The following is a 25,623-nucleotide window of genomic DNA, read 5'->3' as shown; positions in this document are numbered from 1 at the left end:
AATTACATTTAGGGTCAGCAAATTATGCAAACAAGTCTGGTAGTACACATGGGTTTGAGGGGATCGTAAATAGGTACTTGTGGGGGGCGGAGGAGGGCAGTCCATACATATCTGCTTCAAACAAAACAGTTGATAAAACGAATACAAGCATAATAATAATGGGATTGGGAACCAAATCTACGAACAGATTGACAGAGTAGCCACTTCCCTATAATCGCCTACTTTTAACCTCATACTTCCCCCTTAATAAAACTTCCGTGAAACTGCAGACCGGCTACAGCCTATAGAGTGCGTCAGCGCGCTTCTGAGGGATTGTATCCACAACGTTGACTGATATTTGTTTGCACCAATGGCGTACGTGAACGGTTCGCCTCTTACCAGTAGCAGCGTGGAATAGATACACAGGGGGCGTGTACTACGGAGGACGCTGATTGTTTGTTCCCACCCCTCCCTGGAGTATTCTAAGATGGCGACTGCGGCAGTTGTGACAGGTAAGAAGGATGCACTGGCTTTTGGAATGCAAGTGGTAGTGCTTGTGTTAGGGGTACCTGTAATAGCACCGGTCACGTGTAGGTGGAGGGGTTCAAAATATGTCAGCAGAGCACGAGGGGGATCGGTCACGTGTAAAAAAGTCATGTGAGCTTGGCGTCTGGGGAGTTACTGGGGTCAAAGCAAGTCGTGGGAAGTTGGGATAAGTGACATAACGGGGTGATGTTATTCCATAACATTTCATAGGGTCTTTAATTTGCATAGATGTGTCACCCCGTAGGTGTGTGCTTCTTACAGTCTCTGAGTAGAGAAGAGCATATTTAAGCATGTTTACACAGTGCTGCGTACGCCTACCGGTTGGAGATCGTTCAACTCTCGAAGGAACACACCTATGTCTGAACAAGTAGCCTTGTAGGATCCGTTCAGACCTAGCGGTGGAGTCTGAACCTCCCAGTGGGAGCCATGACCTCCCCCACAGCCTATTGACGAAAATTGTCCTGCTCCTTTGGCGAGATTCGAAGACACTTCATCTTTGGAGAACTCGCGATGTTCAGTGTTGGACGAACTTAATAGGACACACCTCGCGGGGACCCCGACCTCTTAATTGAGAGGCTGTAAAGAACCAGCTGGAGAACATCATCTCCTCTTTGAGCGACCCCGTAGAATATCCCGCACGTTGAAGAAACCCGGTCTTGTCTAGATTAACACCATTGGGTATTTGTACCACTCCTTAGTCCTCCAAAAACATTGTTGACTATACCTCGATCACCTGCAGAGCTGTCGTGAGCATGGCGGTGTACAGATACTCGTGTCTCGGACTGCAGCTTAACGATGGCAATGCTTTTCAATTACTTCAATAACATGTTTTATTGTTATTACAAGCGGTTTTCATTTGACAGTTGCATGAATATTTAGGCAATTGAAACTGTGATGGGACATTTCAAACTGAAAAACCCACACGCATGTGAAATGAACCACAACATCTGTGGATTAGTCCTAGAGAACGTGATTCAGACGTAGTGTTTTTTTTTTTTTTTTTTTTTTAAGGCATGGCGCAGACTTTTGGACGCAACAGATACAATTATAGGGAATGCAGCTGATATGGAGTCAAGTCTTCGTTTTGGGACAGGAAACAACTCTCAGAGCAGCCTTCAATTGGAAAAGAAGAAAGATGTCAGATTTTTACATGCAAACTTCATTTCTAGTTCCACTAGAATGTGCATGAAGAAGTTAGATACCATGACACCACTCCTGAACAATGCTCAGAGCAACAAAGTGAGTCACAAAATAACCCAATCGTTTAAAGTTTATTGCATAACGATGATGTCTACTAGTTTGACAGGCAAAGTAGTTTGACTTCTGGGAAGTCTAGTCTTTAATTCAATAAAATCTATGTTGATAGGGCCGGGAAGATAGCTCAGGTGCAATGCGCTCGCCTTGGAAGCAAGACGATACCGAGCAAAACAGGTTCCATCCCCAGGTCTGCGCTTGGAGACTTCTGGGTATGAAACGCGTTATAAATAACCAATTACAATGATACACTTTTGACTTGACATATTTGTAGTTCAATGCATCTGCAGAGTCAAAGGCTGCAAACTTCTGCCATAAGGATCTGGTTGCTTAACATGATTTGTCTACTTTGCAATTAAACCCTGTGAGACTATATTGTTGTAGTTCTTGAAGACCCGAACTCAGAAGGTATATGTGGTCAAGTGACTGATGCTGGTGTCTGGAAGAGTGGTGTTTAAGGAGAGTTGTCTTGATGTATATGTGATGTTAAGAGACATTTAGCGTTGACAGATGGGACTTCGGGTGATGTACGTTCCATTGTGTTAACCTGTGCTATGTGTTAATCTGTGCTATGTAAGTGCTGGAGTTGTGTCACAATGTGTTGTTGTTTTGGGTGGGAATTAAAATGATTTCAAGGTGGTTGTTCTTACTGTCCTTCGCCCAACAGACCATCCAATAACAACTGTGGACAACCTTTTTCACTTTGGAAACCTCCCAGTTGGTTGCATTTATTAGTTTATAGCCATGTAAAAAAAAAAGAAATTCTCTAGCTTGTATGCCTTGTTATGTGATGTACTAAGCTATTTAGAATATGGTGGCCAACTAAGGCTTTTTATACATTTGTATGCTACACATATTAAAAAGAAATATATACATTATAGTGCTGAATTTGGACTATAGGGAAGGTGTGTAGCAAGTTCCATATGAAATTTCAATTGCTAATGAATTTTGACTTGCAGGATGGATTTGGCTGATATTTACCAAACAAAAAGCTTGCCACTGGCCACTCCAGACTTGACATTTTCTGAAAAATGTTCTGAATGGAAAGGTTTTAAGAAATGAAAAAGAATGCTATTTTTTGGCATGCTCCCATAGAGAAAAAGTCACATTTCTGCACAGCAAACACAGCTGGACGGAATTGGACCAGGTATGAAACAACTTGGGCATGAAGCGTTGATGTGATTTCCGGGAGGGGTCTTGGGTTATTCCATCCAGTAGTTGTTAAAATATTTGTCTCAAAAAGGGGGTGCCACCTCCTCCCAAATTCATATCTGCATATGTTTCCCAGAATGCAGCAGAAAGGCTGACTGGCTTTTCAGAAATGAAAAAACTGCTATTTCTTTCCCAAACCTCTATTGCTAATAACTTTTTTGACTTGCTGGATGGATTTGGATGAAATTTACAAAACAAAAGGTTTGTCAAGGCCCCACACTGCTAACTGCATTTTTTTGGTAACATTACTTTACAAAATGCAAACGTTATTAAGAAAACCTACCATCCCAGTTTCAGCCCATGCCTTTTCCATAGAGAAAAAGTGTATTTTTGAACAGCCTTAGCGTGAAAACCGCATGGCAGATTTGGACCAAATAAGAACCAACGTGGGCACAAAGCGTTGACTTTATTTTATTGCCTGATCTGGGGGTAAATCCATCCATTAGATTTTAAAATATTCGACAGAGAATGGGGTGCCCCCTGAACCATAAAAACCTTTGTATCAGTCTTGGTGCTTTGCAGCATAGAGGTTAATATCTTTTGACTTGCGAGATGAATTTGGATGACATTTTTTAAACCAAATGTTTGTCAAGGGACCCTTGAAACTGGACATTTTTTGAACAATTATTTAATAAAAGAAAATTAAGAAAACATGAACACCCAGTTTTCAGCCTAGCGCCATTCTTTTTCCCAAAGAGAAAAAGTGCCGTTTTTGAACAGCCATAGGGTGAAAACCACACAGAGATTTGGACCAAATAGGAAACAATTGGGCCACAAGGCATTAACTTAATTTCCTTCACTGGTTTGGGGTATGATATGATATGATATATTTTATTTGTATCCCGCTCGTACACAAGTGTGTCAGAGCGTGACTATGCAAGGGAGGGGAACAGCGGAGAACACAACACAACAACAACCTAACTAGGCCCAGTGACATTGAGAATGCACTAGTGCATGGGAAAAGGTAAAAGTGCATGGAAGGGGGAGAGTGGAAAGTGCGGAGCAGAGGAGAGCAGATAAATAATAAAAAAAACATAAATAGAAAATGCAGGCAATAAACAGTGGTAGTGCAGCCAGCAAGTGGCAAGTGCTTTGTTTAACGCAGTAGACTGGGTAAGTCTGTTAAGTGCAGAAAAAGAAGAAAAATTGGGCTGGAAGGGTACAGATACAGTCCCCAGTGCAATGAGTGGCCAGGAGGGTGGCAGGGTGAGCAGGTACGTGGGCCCAGGGGACAGAGGGTGGCCAGGTGCACATTGCCAAGAGAGAGCAGATCAGCAGGGGAGACGGGGAGCGAAGGCGGAAGCAAAAAGGAAGGGCTTGAGGTTCTTCCAGAACCAGAGATGGTTTTCCTCAAGTTTTAGATTGGCAGGGAGGCTTTTCCAGAGGGAGGCCCCAGCCAAAGATGGAGATCTACCCCGAGCTCGTTTCTTTGGAAAACGATTGACCCGGAGGGAGTTAGAGGGGAGGTATTTGCGGAGGGATATCTGAAGGTATTTCCATCCAGTAGTTTTTAAAATATTCGACAGGATGCTCTTCTTTAGGTCCGGGATCTGGAGAACAACCTGGCCCCCATCATGGACACAGTCCATGAGTTCACTATATATTCTGGATATAGAATCAACAGATCCAAGTCATAGCTCTTTCCACTCAGGACGCTGACTGCTCCATCGGACATTCAAATTGGTTTCTTCATGATTTTAAATATCTGGGTAAAGTGGTCTCCAGGTCGCAGAAATCCCTGTACTCTGATAATCATACAGGATATCTGCAGACACTCTGGCCGAAAATTGAAGTTATGGGCCAGACTTCCTTTTTCATTGTACGGCAGACTCTTTGCTCGAAATGATTGTGCTCCACAAAGTACTCTATTACTTTTGTAATGTTCACACATGGCCGGGGAGGGATTTTAATTATTATTATTATTATTTTTTTTTTTACAAGATTATGTTCACTTGCACTAGAATTTATTTGGGGTGGTGTGGAGCAGCTAGGATTAGCTGGGAAAAACTGGTTGAGCCATATGTGCAAGGAGGTCTGGTTGCACCAGATTTTTATTGGTTCTCCTCTATGGCTAAGGTGGTTCATCTATTCGTGGAACGATATGGGGCAACTCGTACAAACATACAATCAGTGATTGTTATGTGAATTCCTGCTCGTTTGACCCGGTACGTATTACGGTGAACGTATGGGTTAGAATATTTCGCAGATTGGCACTCGCCACTCCTTACTTTAGGCGGGCCCCTTTATGGAACTACCCGGCTTTTCTCAGACATATGGTGTAGCAATACTTAGGTCTGGTGTGTAGAAGAACAATTGACAATTGGGGTACTGTTTCCTGATGGTAAATTTGTGTCTGTAAATAAACTTTGGTCCAATTTGGGCAATGGCTTTTTAAAATTATTGCACTATTACCGGATCAGAGCGGCTGCCCTACGGTTGGGGCCGTTCTTTCCGCCAGAACCCGATACACATACATTTATTACAGCAATCACTGATGGGGGAGAAAACAGATGCATGGTCTCCAAACACTGCCTGGTACTGGCTGGGCAGGGTTGTAAGGCAGGGCTCGTCAGAAATCTGAGCAAGATCTCTGGTTTTGCCTATTGGCTAAAGAATTATCTATGAACGCCGGTTACTGACTCATACCACATGTTCTGGGACTGCCCACCTGTCGGCTTATATTGGTGAAAGCTGGCCGAAATTCTGAATGACAATTGTTCCTCCCATTATTTCCCCATTAAAGTATTTGCTGGGTGGGTATAGTCAAAGTGCCAATAGTTACAAGATGATTCTTTAATCTTGCCTACATTGTTTCTAAAAAATGTATCCTCCAGCATTGGAAATCCGCATTGGCCTCAACTTGTGAGGAATGACTTAAGTGCTTGACTTACACCAGCGAGAGGGACGAGGCCTTCATTGCTGTGGTGGCCTGTGGACCTAAGGACATTTGGGCTCCATTCCGCACGTACCTGGCTAGTGAAGAGGGTCAAGATACTTGCTAGTAGGAAGTTTCGGGGTTGGTTATTGCATTTGGGATTCATTCCGTGTGGTGGCATAAGGGGTACTTTGCTGCAGATGCGGCTCATTGTACTGATCTCACTCATGACATGTTGTTACTTGTATGTAATTCCAATTGTTGATGTCATGCTGTCTGTTTTGTTGCTGAAAATAGTTTTTTTAAAAAGGAAATATTCAACAGACATATGGGTGCCTCGCTCCCTAAAACCTATATATCAGAGCTGGAAGCGGGCTGTTCCCGCTCTGTAATGTAAGTGTACCTGAAGTGGGTGGCGTCTGGTTGCTGGTCCGGTGGCTAGGCATGGCAGCCTATTAAAAGCCCTGCACTCCAGCTGAGCGGGGTTGGGTTCCGGCTGTTTCGCGCACATTTGTGTGACAGGCTTTTTTTTTTTTTTTTACTTTTGTTTTATTCGTTTTCATATAAGCACAAGAAAAAATAGCCAAACAGTTCTGAGGCAATTCCTCATACAGTGTCGTCAGTATTCAAGTCACATTACTACATACCTCTATTCCCCACCCTCCTCCCTTACTACTCCCTCCCCACACGTATGTCCAAAAAACTCTATTTAGTGTCCAAATCGTCATTACTAACGAGGCTGAAGTCCCTCAAGCCCACCTGAGGTTCTGCACCCCTTTCTGTCTCTCTGTTTCAAACGGGGCTTGTAACATAACTTCCTAAGCCATGATCCCGCTACATTGTCCCCTTGACTAGTCTTTACTGCCCCCCTTCGCACCACTGTTTCAGTCAAAGCCCACCTCTTCATATCGCGCCACCACTCGCCCAGATCTGGACCCCTGGGGGACTTCCATGTCATAGCGATTCTGCGTTTAGCCAATATATACGCCAGATCTTTCAATTTGGTGGTGTGTTTTGCCCATTTAGGACGTGGGAAACGGCCCAATAGTCCTGCTGCTGGGGACTCCACATACAACACCAGGCTCCCCTTATCCATTTTGCCCGCTACCTCCTGCCAGTATTGTTCCACTATTGGACATGTCCAGAACATATGGAGCATACCCACCCCTTCTCCCTTGCACCTGGGGCATACCTGCTCTGCAGCGACTGGGAATCGTGAAATTTACTGGGGTTTCATATATGCTCTGTGTAATTTGCAGCTGTATCAATTACAATCGCGCATTTTGTGACACCTTATGGTATACCAGTACCTCTGCCCTGTAAAAGTGGCTCCCAGGTCCTCCTCCCATTTACCCCTTATTGCCAGGGGGGTGAAAGTCCTATTAATTAACAGGCAGTCATATATATTAGATATGGCGTGCCCCACTTCTGAAAATAATTTTGTTCGAATGTCTTTTTTTTTTTTTTTTTGTTTATAGTTTTTTTTTTTTGTTTATAGTTTTTTTGTTTGTTTCGTAAGTAAAAAAAAAACAGGAGGGTTGGAGGGGAATCCCCCCCCCCCCCATTTAAAATTCGAAATATTTTTTTTAGGCGAAATGTTCGACAGAATGGCATTCGAAAAAACTTCATTAGAAAAAATCACTATAAACCCCGGCCACCTCTGCATTATTTGCCCTTTTAATAGTGTTGTGCAACGATATTGGCCTTTGTGCAAGCCTGTGTGGTCGGCCAATTCTTCAAAGGGAATACATGAGGCATCCTGCAATAGATCCCCTATCGTGCCTCCCCTCCTCCCCCAATGAGGTTCCCAGTGCACCCGTATCTTTTGTCTCGCCTGCGACGAGGCAGCCACTACTGTGACCCGGGGTCTGTGAGCCTTATCATATTCCACACCAGTTCCTTTAGAAAATACTGTGACCCCCGCGGGTTGCAGCATCAATGTGCCTGGAGTCGGGTCATCCGCCAGCCAGTTCACCCCACATTGCAGCTGTCCGGCTATGTAGTATAAATCAAAGGCCGGGACCCTAATGCCACTGTCTTCATATGGCCTGTGTAATGTGGAAAGTGCTATCCTGTCCCCCGGCCCCTCCCGTTCCACAGGAAGCTTCTACTAACACTATCTAGCGTTTTAAAGAAGGACTGTGGTATATAATATGGTACGGTCACAAAGAAATGCAGCAGTCTGGGCAGCACTACCATTTTCAGCAATGCTGCACTCCACATCAAGGAGAGATGCAGCTTGGTCCAAAACTTTATAGATCCTTGGATGCCCGATAGGGCCCTTCGCGTGTTGTGTTCATGCTTTGTAGCTGGGTCGCGATATATATTGACCCCTAAATATTTAAACGTGCACACTGTCCACTGTAGTGCCAACACTGGAAGTGCCCCCTGCTCCACCTTGCGCAGACCTGCTTACGGGAACAGCACAGATTTATCAGTGCTGAACGTAATCCCTGATCTCGCAACTAGCGCTAGTGCCTCCAGCACAACTCCAGGTTGTCTTCGGGGTTCTGTATATACAACATCATGTTGGCCGCGTACAATGATATCAGATCTGTAGCCATGTCTAGGACTATAGCCGCTCCCATTTATTCCCTCCTAAGGTATTGTGCAGTTGGTTCCATAGCCAGGATACAAAGAAGTGGGGACAGTGGGCAACCCTGTCTAGAGATGCATCCACCAGTTTTGACTCTCGCCATCGGTCTGGTGTACACCAACCGCACCCACTGAATGTGTGCCTGCCCAAATCCGAATATGCGCTGGGTTGCATACAGCCAGTCCCATCTCACTGGGTCGAACGCCTTCACCGCATCTAGCGTGGCTATGGCACACAGGATCGCCCAGTCCGCTGTGCTATCTATCACATGGTGCAGCCGCCTCAGATTCCAGGACATGCTTGGTCCCGGCATGTACCCTGTCTGGTCCTGCTGCTCCAGTGTGTGTATATTACCTTCTTCTTTCTATACGCAGTATAGATGTCAGAATTTTGTTATCCTGATTTAGCATTGATAGGTGCCTGTAAGAGTTACATTCCGTTGCTTTCTTGTGGAGTTTGAGGAGGGGTATAGTGACAGATTCCCTTAAGGTTGGGGGAGAACACCAGCCCACTAAGAGTCAGTAAAGGTGTTCAGTAGATGCTGGACCAGTTCCTGGGTGTATTCCTTATAGTATTCTCTGGGCAATCTATCTTTGCCTGGTGTCTTCCCTGTCGGCAGGGACCTGATTGTCCCTAGTATTTCCTCTAACGTGATAGGTCCCTCCAAACCATCCCTGGCCTCCTGATCTAATATAGGGAGGTCTATTTCCCTCACCTACTCCTCCAAGTGGTCTTGCGTTATCGGGGGGTCCCTCTTTATACAGGCCTTGGTAGAGTTCCTGAAAGTCCTCATTAACGCCAGTTTGGGTATCGCAGAGGTCGCCTTCTATCGTGCGGATCGAGTGAATAGGGCTTTGCTTCTCTTCTCTTTTATATAGCTATGCCAATACTCTGTCTGTTTTATCTGCTTCTCTGTGCTGCCTTTCAATATATTTACAGTAATTATTATTCTCCAACCTCTCCCAGCATTCAATGCATTTCTATTTTAATGTTGCAGCCTTTGCTGCATCCTGAATTTGACATGCAGGGGACTGTTCCAATTTTCTTATTTGCTCTTCTGCTGAGGACAGCTCTCTGTTAATGTTAGCCTGGACGCTCCCAGAACCTGCAATGGCGGCATCTCTGACTATCGCCTTCAATGCCTCCCAGAATATTCCCGCACTGGCAACACTTCTTCATTGTGTATGACATAGTCCACAAGGCTTTTCCTGACACACACTCGTAATGGCGGGTCTTGCAAAGATTCTCCTGAGTCTCCACGTGGGTATTGGTGGGTATTGGTGCTCTAGGGGGCTTAAGCTGCGACGTGATCCGGCAGTACCCTACCTTCCTACTGTGCCATAGTAATTAAGTGGGCAATTTCCTGTCCCACAAAAAGATAATATATTCTAGTATGCACTGCATGCGGTGCTGAGTAATACGAGTAGTGTCCAGTATCAACATGAAGTACCCGCCAGATGTCAATCAGGTCAAATGCCCCTAACAGCGTACTCGGTCCCTTAGCTGGTGGGGCTGGTTTACTATACTTAGCGTCTAACCTGTTTAGAGTGGGGTTAAGTGTGCAGTTGAAATCACTTCCCCATATAATAATATTGTTCCTATTTGGGCCCAGCCTCGGGTAAAGGGATTGGAAGAATACTGCTGCAATATGGTTGGAGTGTACGTGTTGCTAATACAAGTGTCAACGAGTCCATGTACTAGGGCCATTCTACCCTCGTTTTCTGTTTTAGTTTGGGTCATCTTAAATGGTACAGTGGGCGCTATCCATATTAGAACCCCCACCCTCCCCCCGGACATAGGTGGAATATGATTAGCGAAACACCTGTCCATTCCATTTATTTGACAATTGTGTCTGCTTTTTGGGGTTCAGGCGTGTCTCCTGCAACATTTCAATGTCTACCCTACTTCTTTTCAGGTAAGCATAGACCCTGTTCCGTTTGACATATGCATTTAGCCCCCTTCCATTCCTTTATTGTTCCAGCCATAAGCATCTGAACAGTTTTAAGAGGCTGTCTGCCCCTGCCTCTATAAGTATTACCCTTTTGCTGCTATTTGGGAATTTGTTTAAGTATGCTATTCCAACATTCTTCTTTGACACTCGGGTGGACAAAGCCCAAACCCCTTTATCTCCCCTAACTCTGCAAACCAGTAACAACTGCCCAACGTCTCCTTCCTCGTTCAGGCATATCCGCTTCCCACATAGTCCTTTGGTGTACATACCCCAGGACGGTGCACAGCGGGTTGGCACATAAAACAGGTACCCTCTAAAATAGAACTTGGGGGAGTGGCTCAGCAAAGCCGTAAGTCTGGTCTCTTTGTGTAGTTTGTATCTCTAGTCAATGGCCTCTCCCGCCGTATAAATCTAATTGAAAAGTCCAAACTTGCTTACAAAATCAAGTAATAAAATAGTAAAATAATAAGCTCCTCAGCCAGGCAGTGTATGTTCCATAAGAGCCTGCTTGTCCTGGGGCTCTCTTGACAGCACTGATGTCGCCTTGGGCAAGCTGGTGGCCCATTGCCCCATGGGGCGATCCGTCCTACGACCCATGAACCACCAAGAGATTTGTCCCCATCTCCTAGCCTAGTAGTTTCTGGATGTTTGTGTAGTTGCAGAACTTTCAGAGCACACCACTGAGCCCTGTGTACAGTTTGAAGTGCCTTAATCATTCGTGGCCTCGGGTCGGGTTGGACCCACCTTGCGTCTGCCCAGGTCGTCCTCTATGTCTTTTCTGCCTTCTCCTATCTGCTCCTTAGCCATCCATGCTTGCGCCTCTTCTGGATGCTCGAAGTACCAAGTCTTATTTTTATATATGATTTTAAGCCTCGCTGGGTAGATCAGCATATATTTCAGTCCGGCTGTACGCAGCCTCCTCTGTGCCGCTGTTAATTGTGCCCTTTTCTTCTGCACTTGAAATGTGCAATCGGGATAGACTGCCAGATCTGCTGAGGCTCTCTTCAGTTCTCCTCCTTGCCTGGAATAGGCCAGTGTTTTCTCTCTGTCTTTGTAATTCAGGACTTTAGTGATGATCGGTCTCGGAGGTGGCGGGGGGGCGCCTAGCTATCGCCCTATGCGCGCTCTCTATTGTAAAGCCCTGTGTGAGGTTACCGGGTCCAATTTTCTGGAGTAGCATATTTTCTATGTATGTCGTTGGAGTTGTTCCTTCTTCTCCCTCAGGCAAACCAACTATACAAATATTATTTCTTCGGGCCCATCCTTCGGCCTCCTTAACACTGTTCTCCAAGAGGCTGACTTTCTGTTCCAATACATGCACATATGCATGTGTGTTCCGGAGTGCCCCTGAATTTTCTTTAACTTGTGACTCAAGCGAAATAGTGCGCTCTGCGAGGCTCTGCACGTCCTGATGCAACAGCCCAATGTCTAGTTGTACTGCTTCAATCTGCTACCACAATGAGACTTTCAGGTCTGCTTTTGGTAGCATTACTTGGTTGTGCAGCTCCATGGTGCTCTCCCCTCTCTCTGGCACCAATTCCATTAGTGTAGCTGGGGCTACAATGTACACTTTTCTGCCGAGCCCAGATTTGCATGTACTATCCGCACTTCACTGCCACCCTCGGAGATATTGTTGCACTTGTCTTGGTGCCCTCGGATCAAGCACAGACAGGGCGCAATTTCCATTTCACCCGGGTTCATAATGCACTCTCCTTTCAGCTGGAAGCATCAGTCGGCACCCTATTTGCTTATCTATCTGCTGCTGTTTTAATGCCTAAGGGGTCACTTTTCGTAGTTTCTCCGCTCAGCCCAGGGTCTCCTCTCCCCTCTTGCTGCTCCAGTCCTACTGAAGCTTATCTTTATGTCCTTCGATTGGAGCAGGCTTCAATTGAAATAGGGCTCCCTCGTGGTTTCACCACACTGCCCAGGTTCCAATGCCCTCCCCCCCCTGTCCTCCGCCGTGTCCCTTTGCTGAACGTGTACAGCCCTAGTGCAGCAGGGGCTATTCACTTGTTGCCGGCACAGGTTCTCTGGTTCGCTTTCGCAGCCTGCTCCTCCTCTGTTATCTGCACAGTTCCACAGCGGGTTTCAGCAGTGTGTCACAGAGACTTTCTGACTTTACTTTGCGCTCAGTGGCAGTGTATGCTGTTCCTTTATGCCCTCCGTGCCCCTGTCGGTTCCCGCTGTAAATGTCTATGGGAGCTGAGAGCAATCCGTTTACATTAACTCTGGTGGTGAGCGTCGTATAAAGTAATTGTACCCATGATATGAACTAATATCCAGTTACATTTACCAAGTACTGGCCACATAAACTGCCAGGACAACGAGTCGAAGGCCTTTTGAACATGGACATTTCAGGTTCAGTGCCGTGGAGCGGCTAGAAAAAAAAAAGACTGATCTGGTTGAACGTGTCTCATATAAGGGGTCAATCTAGAGCTAATACCATAGCACATATTTTAACATCGGAAGTTGTGAGGGAAAGGGGGCGATAGGAGCCACACTGCTCAGCCGGTTTACCATGTTTGAGCAAGACTGTAATCACACCTTTGTGTAGTGTTTGGGGGGGGTGGGAGATAGAGTATCCCCAAAACACAGGATTCTTCCCATAGGCCGGCCATTCAAGGGACAAGGAGGGACTTAAAAGAACTCCATTGTGAGGCCATCAGAGCCTGTGGCCTTCCAGATAGGAGGGCCTCGACCGGGGATATGGGGCAGTCAAGGCTTTCCCTGGTGTCGTTGGACAAAAAAGATAGTGGTAGATTGTCTGAGTATGCGTCTATGTCGGGTAGGGTTACCACATCTGAGTTACCGTAGAGTGTAGCATAGAAGGAGCAGAACACTTGGTTCACCTCTGGTGTGGACCAACGTCCCTGACGTGTCTTGCACAAATGGGGTACGGTGGTTGCCCCCCGCCTGTTGCCCCATCCTGGCCAGTAGCTTGCCAGGGCGTTGGCCCTCACCATGCTTTCTCGCCAATCCCGGAGTGCAGAGAGGCAAGCACTCCATGCTAAATTCTATACCTAATCTCATGGTCATATGCTTATTTATGTAGCACTTTTGGCAAAGCACTGTACATAGAACATATTTGTAACAATTATCACCAAACCAAAGTTGGTACTCCTTTTTCGACCTAGAAATGATGAAAGGCTGAATTGGCCTTGCCGGGATTGTAACCTGCGACCTACAGATCACACACATATTGCAGCGCTCAACCGGCTGAGCTATCTTACTGGCTAACATCCTTCAGAGGTTGGTAAACTGAGTATCGACTGAGGTATAATAATCACAGTGCCTAGATATTGGACGGACCATGTATGAAGCGCTACATAAGTTAAATACCTATCTGAACTATCACAGGGACAGGTTTTGCTGAGTTCCTATTTCAATCACAAATGTAACTTTAATTTGTTTGGTATTTGAATAGAGCTTGCACTTCCTTGAGAGTCGGGTTTTGGATGTTTTAATTGTAGTCTTGAAGAGAGGCTAGACCACCACCTCGTGTTACGACGCTCACCCTTGAGCAAAGACTTTGCTGTCACTGGCCATTTATTATAATGTACCCCATCGACTGCAAGGTTGAATGGATGTAAACTAGACCATGCATAGTCAACATTTTACACAATGTTTTTTATAATTAGAGTGTAAATGACATTTTAAGTGTAAAAATGATCTGCCTCCGTGTGATTATGCACACAGCACCGGAACTCTGAAAATACAATTGTGTAATACTGGTTTGCTTTCACTACAAAATATTAATTCTCAATTGCATCTTAGTTTTCCATTCTATTAATGATACAATTCTGAAATGCTAGGAAAATAAATATGCACAGTGCTTCTGTTGGCTCCAAAAACACACTGCAGCAGAAGCTAAATGGAAAGAAACCATTCCTTATATAACGGTGTGCAGTTTCTTTTTTTGAAAGGCTACAGAAAAATACATTCTGTTTCAGAGACTTTTATCCTTGACTTGAATTACATCCATGTAGATAAAAATGAAAATGAAGCGTTCTGGTTTCTGTCAAGTAACCTGACCTTTGCACTGCCCTCTGTTCTTTACTTGTTTGTAAATGTACACAGGAAAATAATAAAGCTGTCATATTTACAAGATTTTCATGCGTAAAAATGCCTGGTACGCACCTTATCTGGAGGCCTGGTTGCGTGCCCCAGTTCCTAGCAAATTTCTCAAATCCTGCAGCCAATGCATACGTCTCCTGCAAGAACAGCATGCGCGCCTTGTGCCATTCTGTGTATAGCTAGAGTGTCTGCATGTTTGTCTGATGGCCAGCCCTTGCACGTTAAAGCTTATAAATTGCACCTCCCAATTCCCATGGGGCCAACGTATGGTATAGATCATGAGTCCCCATGAGACAAGTATTGGGTATAACAGTGGAGTTAGTACCAGAAAATGCTGCATCTTATCCATAAAAACATAGTCAAGCACATTTTGTATGATCAACTCGTAACTTCCAACCCCCACCGTCTCCAATCAGAGGAATGAACGTCCCACACCCAACATCCCAACAACGTTTGCAACTTTGCATGGGGCGCTGCACGCTGACTACAGCAAACTCTAGTGGCGGTTAAGCTGTGGAACAGTTGCCCGCTTAAACGTAAGTCTATTGAGAATCATTTAACCTTCTGTCGCCTACTCAGGACAACTCTTTTCTGCTGATTCTCCGCTGCCTGAGTGTTATGATCCCTGCCCTCAGGTCCCCAGCCCTCCAAGATGTCAGGCTGGTGCCAGGCCACGATCACCTACATGGCCCTCAAAGGCCTCTCCATCCCTCCAAAGACCCACTTGGAGTCAGACTTGGCGTCTGTGGCACCAGACTCACTCACTCCCATAGGCTAACATTGGGGATTGGACTTGTAGTGCATTGATGGGGACAAGACGGATACCCCCACATATTTCGGTTCCCAGAACTGCATGTGCAGTCTAGTCTTTTGGGTGTGGTTCAGCCCAGAGACACCTGGGATACCCAGAGACTATTTAAGCCACGCCCAGACTGAGAAGCATGCTTTGCGTTTTCTGCACCTGCAGTGTGACACTCGCTGTTCGGATCGGTCTCCAGTAAGCCTGCATCTTTCTTCTGCGCTCAGCTTCTGCAAGAACACCGTTAGGAACAGCCTTACCTTGCGGCGCTTCTGACCATCGTTCATCGCTCCTTCTGTTCAGCGGGCATCTTCTGCGGTGTCATTCCCTTCCCAGCACGTCGCTTCCTGACAAGGGAAAAGAACAGAAAAAAGGCATTAGTAAGCATTCAGCAAATCTTCGCTTATTTTTAAAAGCCTGTACGAGCTTCAAACGCTTACCCGAATCCCCAGAGCGGCTGGGAACTCTGTCTCCGGAACTTCTCATCCATCTGCAAGAGGGAAAAGACACTCCAGGTTAGCGTGGAAACATCTAGAGGCGCCGCATACCGTGCTTACTCACCGCATTTCTTCTTCATAACCGGCATCTACGCTGAAAACGTTGCGGCACCTAAAAGACACAGAAAAAGAACTCAGTTCAATACAAATACGAAAGGGTCGCATTGCGCATCACGCTCTCACTCGCCTTCAGCGTTACTCATCTCAGCAGCACGTCGCCATCCCCGGACGCCGGCCATCATCGAAGGAAGGAAAGGAACAAAGGTAGAGAACTGTTCAAAAGACTCATTATACTTGTCGGACTCTTGCCAGTGAAGTAACTAGGCAGCAACGAGCCTGCATCAATCAAGGCGCCCCTGTGCTGAAAGCAGGACGGAGAGCACACTTTCCAAGAAAACCAGGTGAGCTGTGGATCAAAGGGAAGGGTAGTACCCCGGGGAAGAAGGGGTTCAAGCACACAGAGACAATAGGGGGTTAAACTCTACCAATCGTGTGTTTCAGGCCCAGTCTCCAGTCGAGTAGACTCCAGGGAAGGGTTTGAGGTCATAAGAGGTCAGAACAGGCTGAGTGACGTCTCCGTGGATACCAGGTGAGCATTACAGAACGCAAAGCCTCACATCAAAATCCACCTGGGCGTCATGGAAACGTCAGAAACCGACCAGTTAGCCCACATGTTGGGGCAGCTACGTTCCAAAGTACATGCATCCAGGCAGGAGACCAACACCATGAGGAGAGAGCTGATAGTAGCCAAAGAACGCACTGATGATTTAAGCCGGCAACTTCTCCGGTCACAAGCAGGGCATGCACCATTGCTGGGAAGCGTGCCCTCGATGCCAGCACCATCAGCCAATCCCGTTCAGATAACCCTTCCTGGGGCAGTTCCCTTGGCCCCGCCCGAACGATTTACGGGGGATCCCAAGAGGTTTGCATAGTTCATGAACCAGTGCCGCCTGCACTTCCTCTGTAGACCAGGGGCCTTTCCCAATGACCAATCACGGGTCGCTTTTGTGCTATCCTACCCGAGTGGTAGCGCCGCGGACTGGTCTGTACCCTTTGTGGCCCAAGAGGATCCTTTGCTGCATTACTTCAGGGGCTTTCAGCAGGAGATGGAAAAGCTGTTCGCCCGTCGTACTCATGGGCAGGCATTAGACAACGAACTTCTGGCCCTACGCCAAGGGAATCAAGACCCATTAACATACATAGTCACGTTCAATAGATTCGTAGTTGAAGCAGAATTGCCAGTGGAGAAGAGAACCACGTTATTTCATCGGGGGTTGCGGCGGGAGCTCAAGGATGTCCCGCACAAGTAGGAACCCCCCGAAAGACTGCTCAGAATTCATTGACCTTGTTGTTCAACTGGATCATAGGTTGCAGGACCGAAGAGCAGATCGAACCAGACCAGACCCTCGCCCTATGTATGTGCGTTCAAAGGACAATATTGCCCACACAACGGAAGGTTCAGGAGAACCAATGCAAATCAGGGGGGGGGTCAGATCCCCCTGGACTAAAGCAGAAAGGGATAAAAGGACACTGCAGCAGTTATGTCTGTACTGTGGAAGGTCAGGTCATTTCCTTAAAGAGTGCCCTGTGAAGCCACCGAGGAGGACGGTAGGGGCCACGGACAAGGAAGATACCATCAAGGAATCGGAAAACTCCACAGCCCGGCAAGTGTAGGGGTCCACTTGTCGAGCGAAGAAAGTGAACTACAGACCTCCGATCTGTGGTCTTGATCAATCACCAACAACCATTTCGAATGCACGCAGTAAGAGGGTACATTGACAGTGGAGCCGTTGGGGAATTACATCGACCAGGATCTTGCGGCAAAGATGGGGCTTCCGTTACGCCCTAAATCAACCACCGACACTGTTACTACTGTCGACGGCACGGAAATAGCTTCTGGTCCAGTATCCCAGGACCACGTTAAACATGTCCGATCCGTATTGGAGAAACTCTGTCAACACGAGCTCTACGCCAAGCTCGAAAAGTGCTCATTCCATGTCTCTGAGGTGGAATTCCTGGGTTTATTCTCAGCCCGAATGGAACCTGAATGGATGTACACAAGGTAGATGCTATCCTGAACTGGCCATCCCCAAATTCATTCAAGGGGGTTCAAGGTATGCTGGGTTTTGCAAACTTCTACCGCCAGGTTCATCCCAGGATTTTCGCAAATCGTGCATCCCATCACGTCATTGCTAAGGAAAAGCAACAAAAAGTTCTAGTGGACAACAGAAGCCGAGGAAGCTTTCCAGGAACTCAAAGCAAGATTCACATCTGCCCCAATCTTACTCCACCCTCGCCCTGATCTCCCATACCTGGTGGAAACGGACGCCTCAAGCATGGCTATGGGAGCCGTCCTCTCACAAAAGGACCCCGAAATGGGCCAGTTACACCCTGTTGCCTTCTGGTCGCGTAAATTCACACCCCCTGAACTCAATTATGCTATCACAGACAAAGAACTCCTGGCCATTAAGTCAGCCATTAAGGCATGGCGTCACTACCTCTTGGGCGCCAGACACACAATCACCGTAATAACTGACCACCGGAACCTCCAGTACCTAAAAATGGCAAAGGCCCAATCCTCATGACAACTACGTTGGGCTCTTTCTTTTGCTGAATATGACTGTGATTACATTTCGACAAGGGGTGAAAAACGGGAAGGCCGATGCCCTTTCCCTTATGGGGGTGGAAGAACAAGGGTATCAGACCCCTGACCCAATAGCAATCACCCCGAGTGACAAGCTCCTAGGAATCACAGCACCCATTACTCAGAAAGAATTACATGAAGAAATCCAAAACCTGATGAGTCCGGAGCAATTACAAGCGTGGAGTGCACAAGGAGAACATTACATGATAAAAGATCAGTTGCCCTACTTCAGGAATCGTTTATTCTTACCAAACCAAGAACTACGAGAACAAGTCATGTCCGGTTATCATGATTCCTTGATCGAGGGCCACCCCGGAATCGCTTAAAACCTAGCCAAGGTAAAACGAAATTATTGGTGGCCCATGTGGCGTAAACTGTGACCACAAAAGTGATGGGTGGAAGGTTTCGAATGAATCTGAACCACTGGCAATTGCTCTGGGCAACCTTCCACACCACTGTTTTTTAGCCCGTCTGCGCCATTGCAAAAAGGGGTCCAGCCATATCAGTCAGGTACTGCCACCAATGCTAGCAGCCCAGCCCGAACTGCTAGGCCAGGTCCCCTCTACACGGAAACACAAGCAACCCCAGACATATTTCCACCTTGAAATCTTCCACCCATCACTTGTGGTCACAGTTTGTCTCACTATGTGAGAGAGGGTATGCCCAGACGTGGGTCACTTGCTCGCTGTGCCATAGGGAACCAAGCTGCACCTCACTGAGGAGGCCCAACAAGGCCGAAACATGTCTGGGGTTGCTTGTGTTTCCGTGCAGAGGGGACCTGGCCTAGCAGTTTGGGCTGGGCTGCTACCATTGGTGGCAGTACCTGACTGATTTGCATATGGCTGGACCCCTTTCTGCAATGGCGCAGATGTGCTAAAAAACGGTGGTGTGGAAGGTTGCCCAGAGCATTGCCAGTGGTACAGATTAGTTCAAAACCTTCTATCCATCACTTTTGCGGTCACCACGTGGCGTAAAGACATTATCCAATTCATCCTATCTTGTGGAGTGTGTGCTCAAAACAAGTCATCCAAGCAGAAACCGGCTGGGCTATTCCAACCATTGGAAATCCTACCAGCACCCTGGCACACGTTGTCCCTCGATTTTATTACTGAGTTACCACCCAGTCAAGGGTTTAACACTATTCTTGTGGTCGTGGACCTATTTTCAAAAATGGCACATTTCATTCCTCTTAAGGGGCTCCCAAATGCTTCCACTCTGGCAAAGGTATTTCTTGAAGGCGTCGTACGGCTCCATGGGTTTCCTTCAGTTTTGTTCTCAGACCGAGGTACTTAATTGGTATCTAACTTCTGGAGAAAATGCTGCTCTATGGCCCAGATTGACATCCGGCTATCCACCAGTCACCATCCCCAAACGGATGGTTAAACTGAGAGGACAAATCAGACGCTCGATCAGTATCTACGTTGCATGTTACACCAAGCTGAAGGAAGCTGGTTTGACCTATTATGGATAGCTGAATATGCTTATAATAATTCCTTACACACCAGCACTGGGCAGACACCCTTTTATACCATTTATGGCAGGCACCCACTTACTTCTGAGTTGGACGTTCCTACAACCCTGGAAATGCCAGCAGTCAAAACCTTGCACACAACCATTTCTCAAACCTTTAAAAGGGCAGCTGAACACCTACTTCAAGCTACGAATCGCCAAAAGAAGTTTGCTGATCAACACAGAGCAAAGGCCCCCAACTACCAAGTGGGAGACAAAGTCTGGCTGGCGTCTAAACACGTGTCCATTAAAGGAACCTGAATTTTCCGTCCAAGATACCTGGATCCATTCACTGCCACCTCTGTGATAAATCCTGTGGCGGTCAGGCTAGCTTTGCCGTCAAACATGCAGATTCATCCTGTGTTCCACGTGTCTCTCCTTAAACGTGTTCAACCTGGGACCCGGTTAGCAACGCCACCGCAGCCAATAGTAGTCACCGGGGAGCCAGAACTCGAAGTCAAGGACATCCTGCATTCAAAGTACGTCAGATCCAAATTATACTACTTAGTAGACTGGAAGGGGTATGGTCCCCAAGACAGGACATGGGAGCCTTGCGAGTACATCCATGTACCTCGCTTGCTTAGACGATTTCATCAAAACCATCCAAACAAACCAGGACCAGACAGAAGAGCCACCTTGAGAGCGGCCTTGGGGGGGAGGGAGAGGGAGAGGGGGAGGGGGGAGGGTGCTGTCATGATTCCTGCCCCTCATGTCCCCAGCCCTCCAAGATGTCAGGCTGGAGCCAGGCAACAATCACCGACATGGCCCTCAAGGGCCTCTCCATCCTTCCAAAGACCCACTTGGAGTCAGACTTGGCGCTTGTGGCACCAGACTCACTCACTCCCATAGGATAACATTGGGGATTGGACTTGTAGTGCATTGATGGGGACAAGATGGATGCCCCCACATATTTCGGTTCCCAGAACTGCATGTGCAGTCTAGTCTTTTGGGTGTGGTTCAGCCCAGAGACACCTGGGATACCCAGACACTATTTAAGCCACATCCAGGCTGAGAAGCATGCTTTGTGTTTTCTGCGCCTGCAGCGTGACACTCATCGTGTTCGGATCGGTCTCTAGTAGGCCTGCATCTTTCTTCTGCGCTCAGCTCCTGCAAGAACAAGAACACTGTTGGGAACAGCCTTACCTTGCAGCACATCTGCCCATCGTTCATCGCTCCTTCTGTTCAGCGGGCATCTTCGGCGGTGTCATTCCCATCCCGGCACGCCGCTTCCTAAGCAAAAGGGGAAAAGAACAGAAAAAAGGCATTAGTAAGCATTCAGCAAATCTTCGCTTATTTTTTAAAGACTCTACGAGCTTCAAACGCTTACCTGAATCCCAGCCGCTCTTGGGGAACTCTGTCTCCGGAACTTCTCATCCATCTGCAAGAGAGAAAAGACACTCCAGGTTAGCGTGGAAACATCTAGTGGCGCCGCATACCGTGCTTACTCGCCACATTTCTTCTTCATAACCGGCATCCACGCTTAAAACGCCGCGGCACCTTAAAGACAAAGAAAAAGAACTCCGTTCAATACAAATACAAAAGGGTCGCATTGCGCATCGCGCTCTCACTCGCCTTCAGCGCTACTCATCTCAGCAGCACGTCGCCATCCCCGGACGCCGGCCATCATCGAAGGAAGGAAAGGAACGAAGTTAGAGAACTGTTCAAAAGACTCATTATACTTACCTGTCGGACTCTTCTTGCCAGTGAAGTAACTAGGCAGCAACGAGCCCGCATCAATCAACTCACCCCTGCACTGAAAGCAGGACGGAGAGCACACTTTCCAAGAAAACAAGGTGAGCTGTGGATCAAAGGGAAGGGTAGTACCCCGGGGAAGAAGGGGTTCAAGCACACAAGACAATAGGGGTTAAACTCTACCAATCCTGTGTTTCAGGCCCAGTCTCCAGTCGAGTAGACTCCAGGGAAGGGTTCGAGGTCGTAAGAGGTCAGAACCGGCTGAGTGACATCTCCGTGGATACCAGGTGAGCGTTACACTGAGTATGGCTTGCTGTGTACTTCCTCGTGCCAAGATGCCTTTGGGTGTATGTGTGTGCAAGGCAAACATTTTTCAAAAATTGATTAGCAGAATTTGCCAATACAATTTTTCTTGATTAGCAGACAAACCCATTTGATTAGCAATTTTGTACTAATGTTTTTAATGCCACCAGAAGATACTTGTACCCAAGATATAAAATGAGCAACAATACAGCAGTTTTGTATACTGCTAAAGTAAGACATAAGTGAGAAGTCGGGCCTTGCAACTTCTTTCTGTAAAATGGTGCATGTCACCACAAACCCACTTTAGTTTGGAACACTGCTGCCACCCAAAGCCCAGCCATTCACAGCGAAACTTATTTGACATTTACTGCAAACAATGTAAAGTTTAAACAAGTTTCCAACACCTCCTGCAAATGGTACTGGACCTTCTTAAAATCTACTCAACTATGTGAGTGGGCGAAAAATATTTTGTGAACCCCGGATGAGTGTCTGTTAATAGGTTAGCTGCATGATTGGACACAAATAAATAAATATGATAAAAGGGCTATTAAAACGGTTTGGCCAGCTCTCTCTACTGCAGGTGCAAATATATAATGCAATCATAATCATAGAGCAAAGTGAGCTCTTGAGGCCAACTACAGTGTACAGTTTTGCAGTAGGTTTGTAGATGTACAGACTGGATAAAACTATTGATAGTTAATTTAAGTAAATATCAAGTTAGCTTTGTGTATTCTTTATGTAAAATACTAAGCAGAGTGGAAGGCATAGCAGGCCATCAAAGCCTTTGGCCGCATCATCAAGCACATTTTCAAAGGTGTCCACTCGTCAATATGATGCATCTTCCCCAACAAAATGAAATCTAGTTGACACTGAGATTTAGATACACTTCACTGTAAAGCATGGAGACAATGCAATGTTTTACAGTAGCAATCCTGTAATTATGTATTATGTAACCTATTACATTTTTAGAAAAGGAATTGAAAGCCTTTTTTTTTATTTATAAAAATGACTAACACATACTGGTCTTTGGCAGACGAGACAGTTAGCTTAATAACAGTATTATCCCGATTATTTCTGGTTTGCAATGATTGAAGGGGATGATTACTGCTGCACCCTCTCTCCATTAGCTCCTTTGAACTTAGGCAAGAGAGGAATATAGGGTGAACTGTGTTTTCATTGAACAGGGTAACTTAAATAGCTAACTTTGCTACACATGTGCCAATTTAATTAGCAAACCTACAGAATTGCATAGCAAATAGCTCCACGACACTGCTTATTTTATGCCTTGGTGTGCTACAAGTTTACCTAACATACCATAACAGCCCGGCATCAACACAGCCTTGACATTTACATCTTGAGAACAGGCTACGGGTGCATATTTTCAGAGTGTTCACATTTTAAAGTAGAAAATAACAACTGCACATCGGAGGCAATGCAGTGTTAGTACACAGGCACAAGTCGTCTACTGTCAATATCCAACAGGGATAAATCGACAAGGGTTTCTGTGGAGTGGGACCCTTTTGCCTAGGTTCACCCAGGGAAGTGGTCATCTATGAACTTCATGGCCTCCTCGGGTATAGTGAAGAAGTCCACCTTGTTACCATGTTCGATTCTCAGTTTGGCCGGGTATAACATGGCATACTTTACGCTCAGATCAGAGTCTCTTCTTCGTGGCCATGAAGTTTTTGTGCTCCTGTTGCACTGTGATCGAGAAATTGGGGTACAAGTGGATTCTTTTGGAGCCTAGTAGTAGTTCATCCTTGGCTCTTGTGGCTCATAACAGCGTGTCTCTGTCTCGATAATTGAGTATTTGGGCTAATATCGGGCCGGGTGGAGCCCTGGGCCTAAGCTTCGGGGGGAGGGTACGGTGGGCCCGCTCTATTACAGTAATATCTTTGGGGCATCTATGATTGACATCGGGGTGCGTTCCACAAATTCTTTCATAGGTCCTGTAAAATTATCCTAAGGCACACCTATTAGACGCAGGTTGTTGCATCTTGATCTGGATTCAAGGTTGTCATTCTTCTTACTGATGGATAGTACTTGTTTCGAGTGTGAGGTGACATCTGCCCTAAGGGCCACGACTTTGTCTTCGTTCGTACCCATTCTAGTCCCCACTTCTGTGATGCTGGCCTCGGTTTTATTGAACTAATTGTACGACTCGTGTAGTTCAACTTAGTATGTATGGCAGTAAATCCCTTGCGCATGTACTCCATCATGCGGTGGGGTCACTGGGTTTATCCGGCTCTGACGTGCCACCCACTGCACCGTCTGCTCCATCCACAATCTTAGTGCAGCTTTAGCAAACCTGTATATTGAGCTTTGTTTTTTTCTGGCTCCCTTGGTCATTGTGATCTTGCAGCTCTGTTGAGAAAGTGTGGTATGGCAGTGAGGAAGAGTGGAGGATAGTGGAGCAACAACCTTGTTTCCCAACCTAGCACACAGCGGATCCTACAGGAGTGTCGTGGTATGTGAGCGCAATGCAAATATCGGGGTGGATATCCAGCACCGTGGTGGCTAGGGTGCGCTATGTCGTGGGTCTCGAGCGTAGTTAATGAGGTCTCACAGAGCGCCCAGGGAGCAGGGGTTCAAGCATTAGTGAGAGGGGGCTCTGTACCTCGATGTGAGCTGCACTGGTGGTGAGGGGCATAAAGATTCTGCTCACCAGCTTACCTCGGTATAGGATGGTGCATGGACGTGGGCTGTATTGCACAGCGCACGTCTGCAGTCTCTGGGATGGTCTTGTACTCCACAGCTCCGGGGGTCCCCAATCTGCTAGGTTGCCACAGAGCGGCGTTGCAAAACTTGTTGCAAGGAGTGGATCACCAGGGCCGGGGCAGCAGTGAGATAGTCTAGAGTCGGCCCCCAGTGATGGTCCTGGGAGAATCACGTCCCACTGAGTGGTTGTCCTCAACGGTTGTAGTGCAGAAATCGGGGGCCTGTGATCAGCTGGTATACAGCATCAGTCCGTTCAATAGCTGTGCTCTACAGGAGCAGGGTGGGCAGCACAGGCCAGACCGACCTTGGGGAGCACTTGTGAGGCTTGGTATTCCGGATGTCCGGCTGCCTTGCGGGCTGGTAGCTCATGTGTTACTTCTCAAGTTCCCTGCAACCAGGCGGCAGCTGGCAGTGCGGCACAACACACGCCTCGAGGCAGCAGTCTGGCCGTGGCCCACCGTATCAGGAGGTTTCTGGACCGGCGGGTCCGCATGCGATTGTGACGCCAACGGCCAGTGGTTCTCAGTTGCAATGGCTGCGTAGAATAACCCGGGGAAGGGCCACCCAGATCCGGGCCTGCAGCAAGGTGGTCCGATGTCAATCCTCAGTGGTGGGCAGGGTGAGGATCACTTCCTTCGGATCAGGGTGTCTCCCGCAGCTGCACCACACAGGCTCAAGGCTTCCAGCTAGCCAGCGCACGGCGTCGGGTTGTAGGAGGGAGGCGGGAATCGGTCCAACCGCGTCAGCATGCCTCCAGCCCAGTGATGGCCCAGGAATCTTTCTGGAAGGCTTAACAAGGATCAGGCTCAGCAGTTTGGTTGTGCGGGTGTTCCGCAGGCTGAGAGGCCTCTATATGTCGTGTATTGCACCCTTTTAGCAAGGATTTTCAGCCGTGCAGCGATGCTGGGTTATGGAGCTCCTCAGGTGGCCATCTTCAGTTGCACGCAACAGAGCCCCCCATGTTGTTAATTTCT

General features: G+C 47.1%; 1 protein-coding gene across 2 annotated transcripts in view; it reads left to right on the top strand.

Annotated features, from left to right (window-relative positions):
* Positions 1–425: 425 nt before the first annotated feature.
* The window catches only part of ARAF (A-Raf proto-oncogene, serine/threonine kinase), a 1,000,066-nt gene continuing 974,868 nt past the window's right edge, over positions 426–25,623 (top strand). Inside the window, exon 1 of one of the 2 annotated variants that reach the window (XM_069647431.1) lies at positions 426–491. Coding sequence is in view for 1 of the 2 variants with exons in the window: in XM_069647429.1 (XP_069503530.1) it covers positions 1,748–1,764 (17 nt within the window). In the remaining variant the exon portion in view is untranslated. Of the gene's footprint in view, positions 492–1,616; positions 1,765–25,623 lie in introns of those variants that run through there. The other variant, XM_069647429.1, reaches the window with a different exon arrangement.

The sequence above is a fragment of the Ambystoma mexicanum genome, chromosome 2q, assembly GCF_040938575.1.
Source record: "Ambystoma mexicanum isolate Mex_15411 chromosome 2q, UKY_AmexF1_1, whole genome shotgun sequence".
Lineage (NCBI taxonomy): Eukaryota > Metazoa > Chordata > Amphibia > Caudata > Ambystomatidae > Ambystoma > Ambystoma mexicanum.
This window is presented reverse-complemented; position numbering and strand designations above follow the sequence as displayed.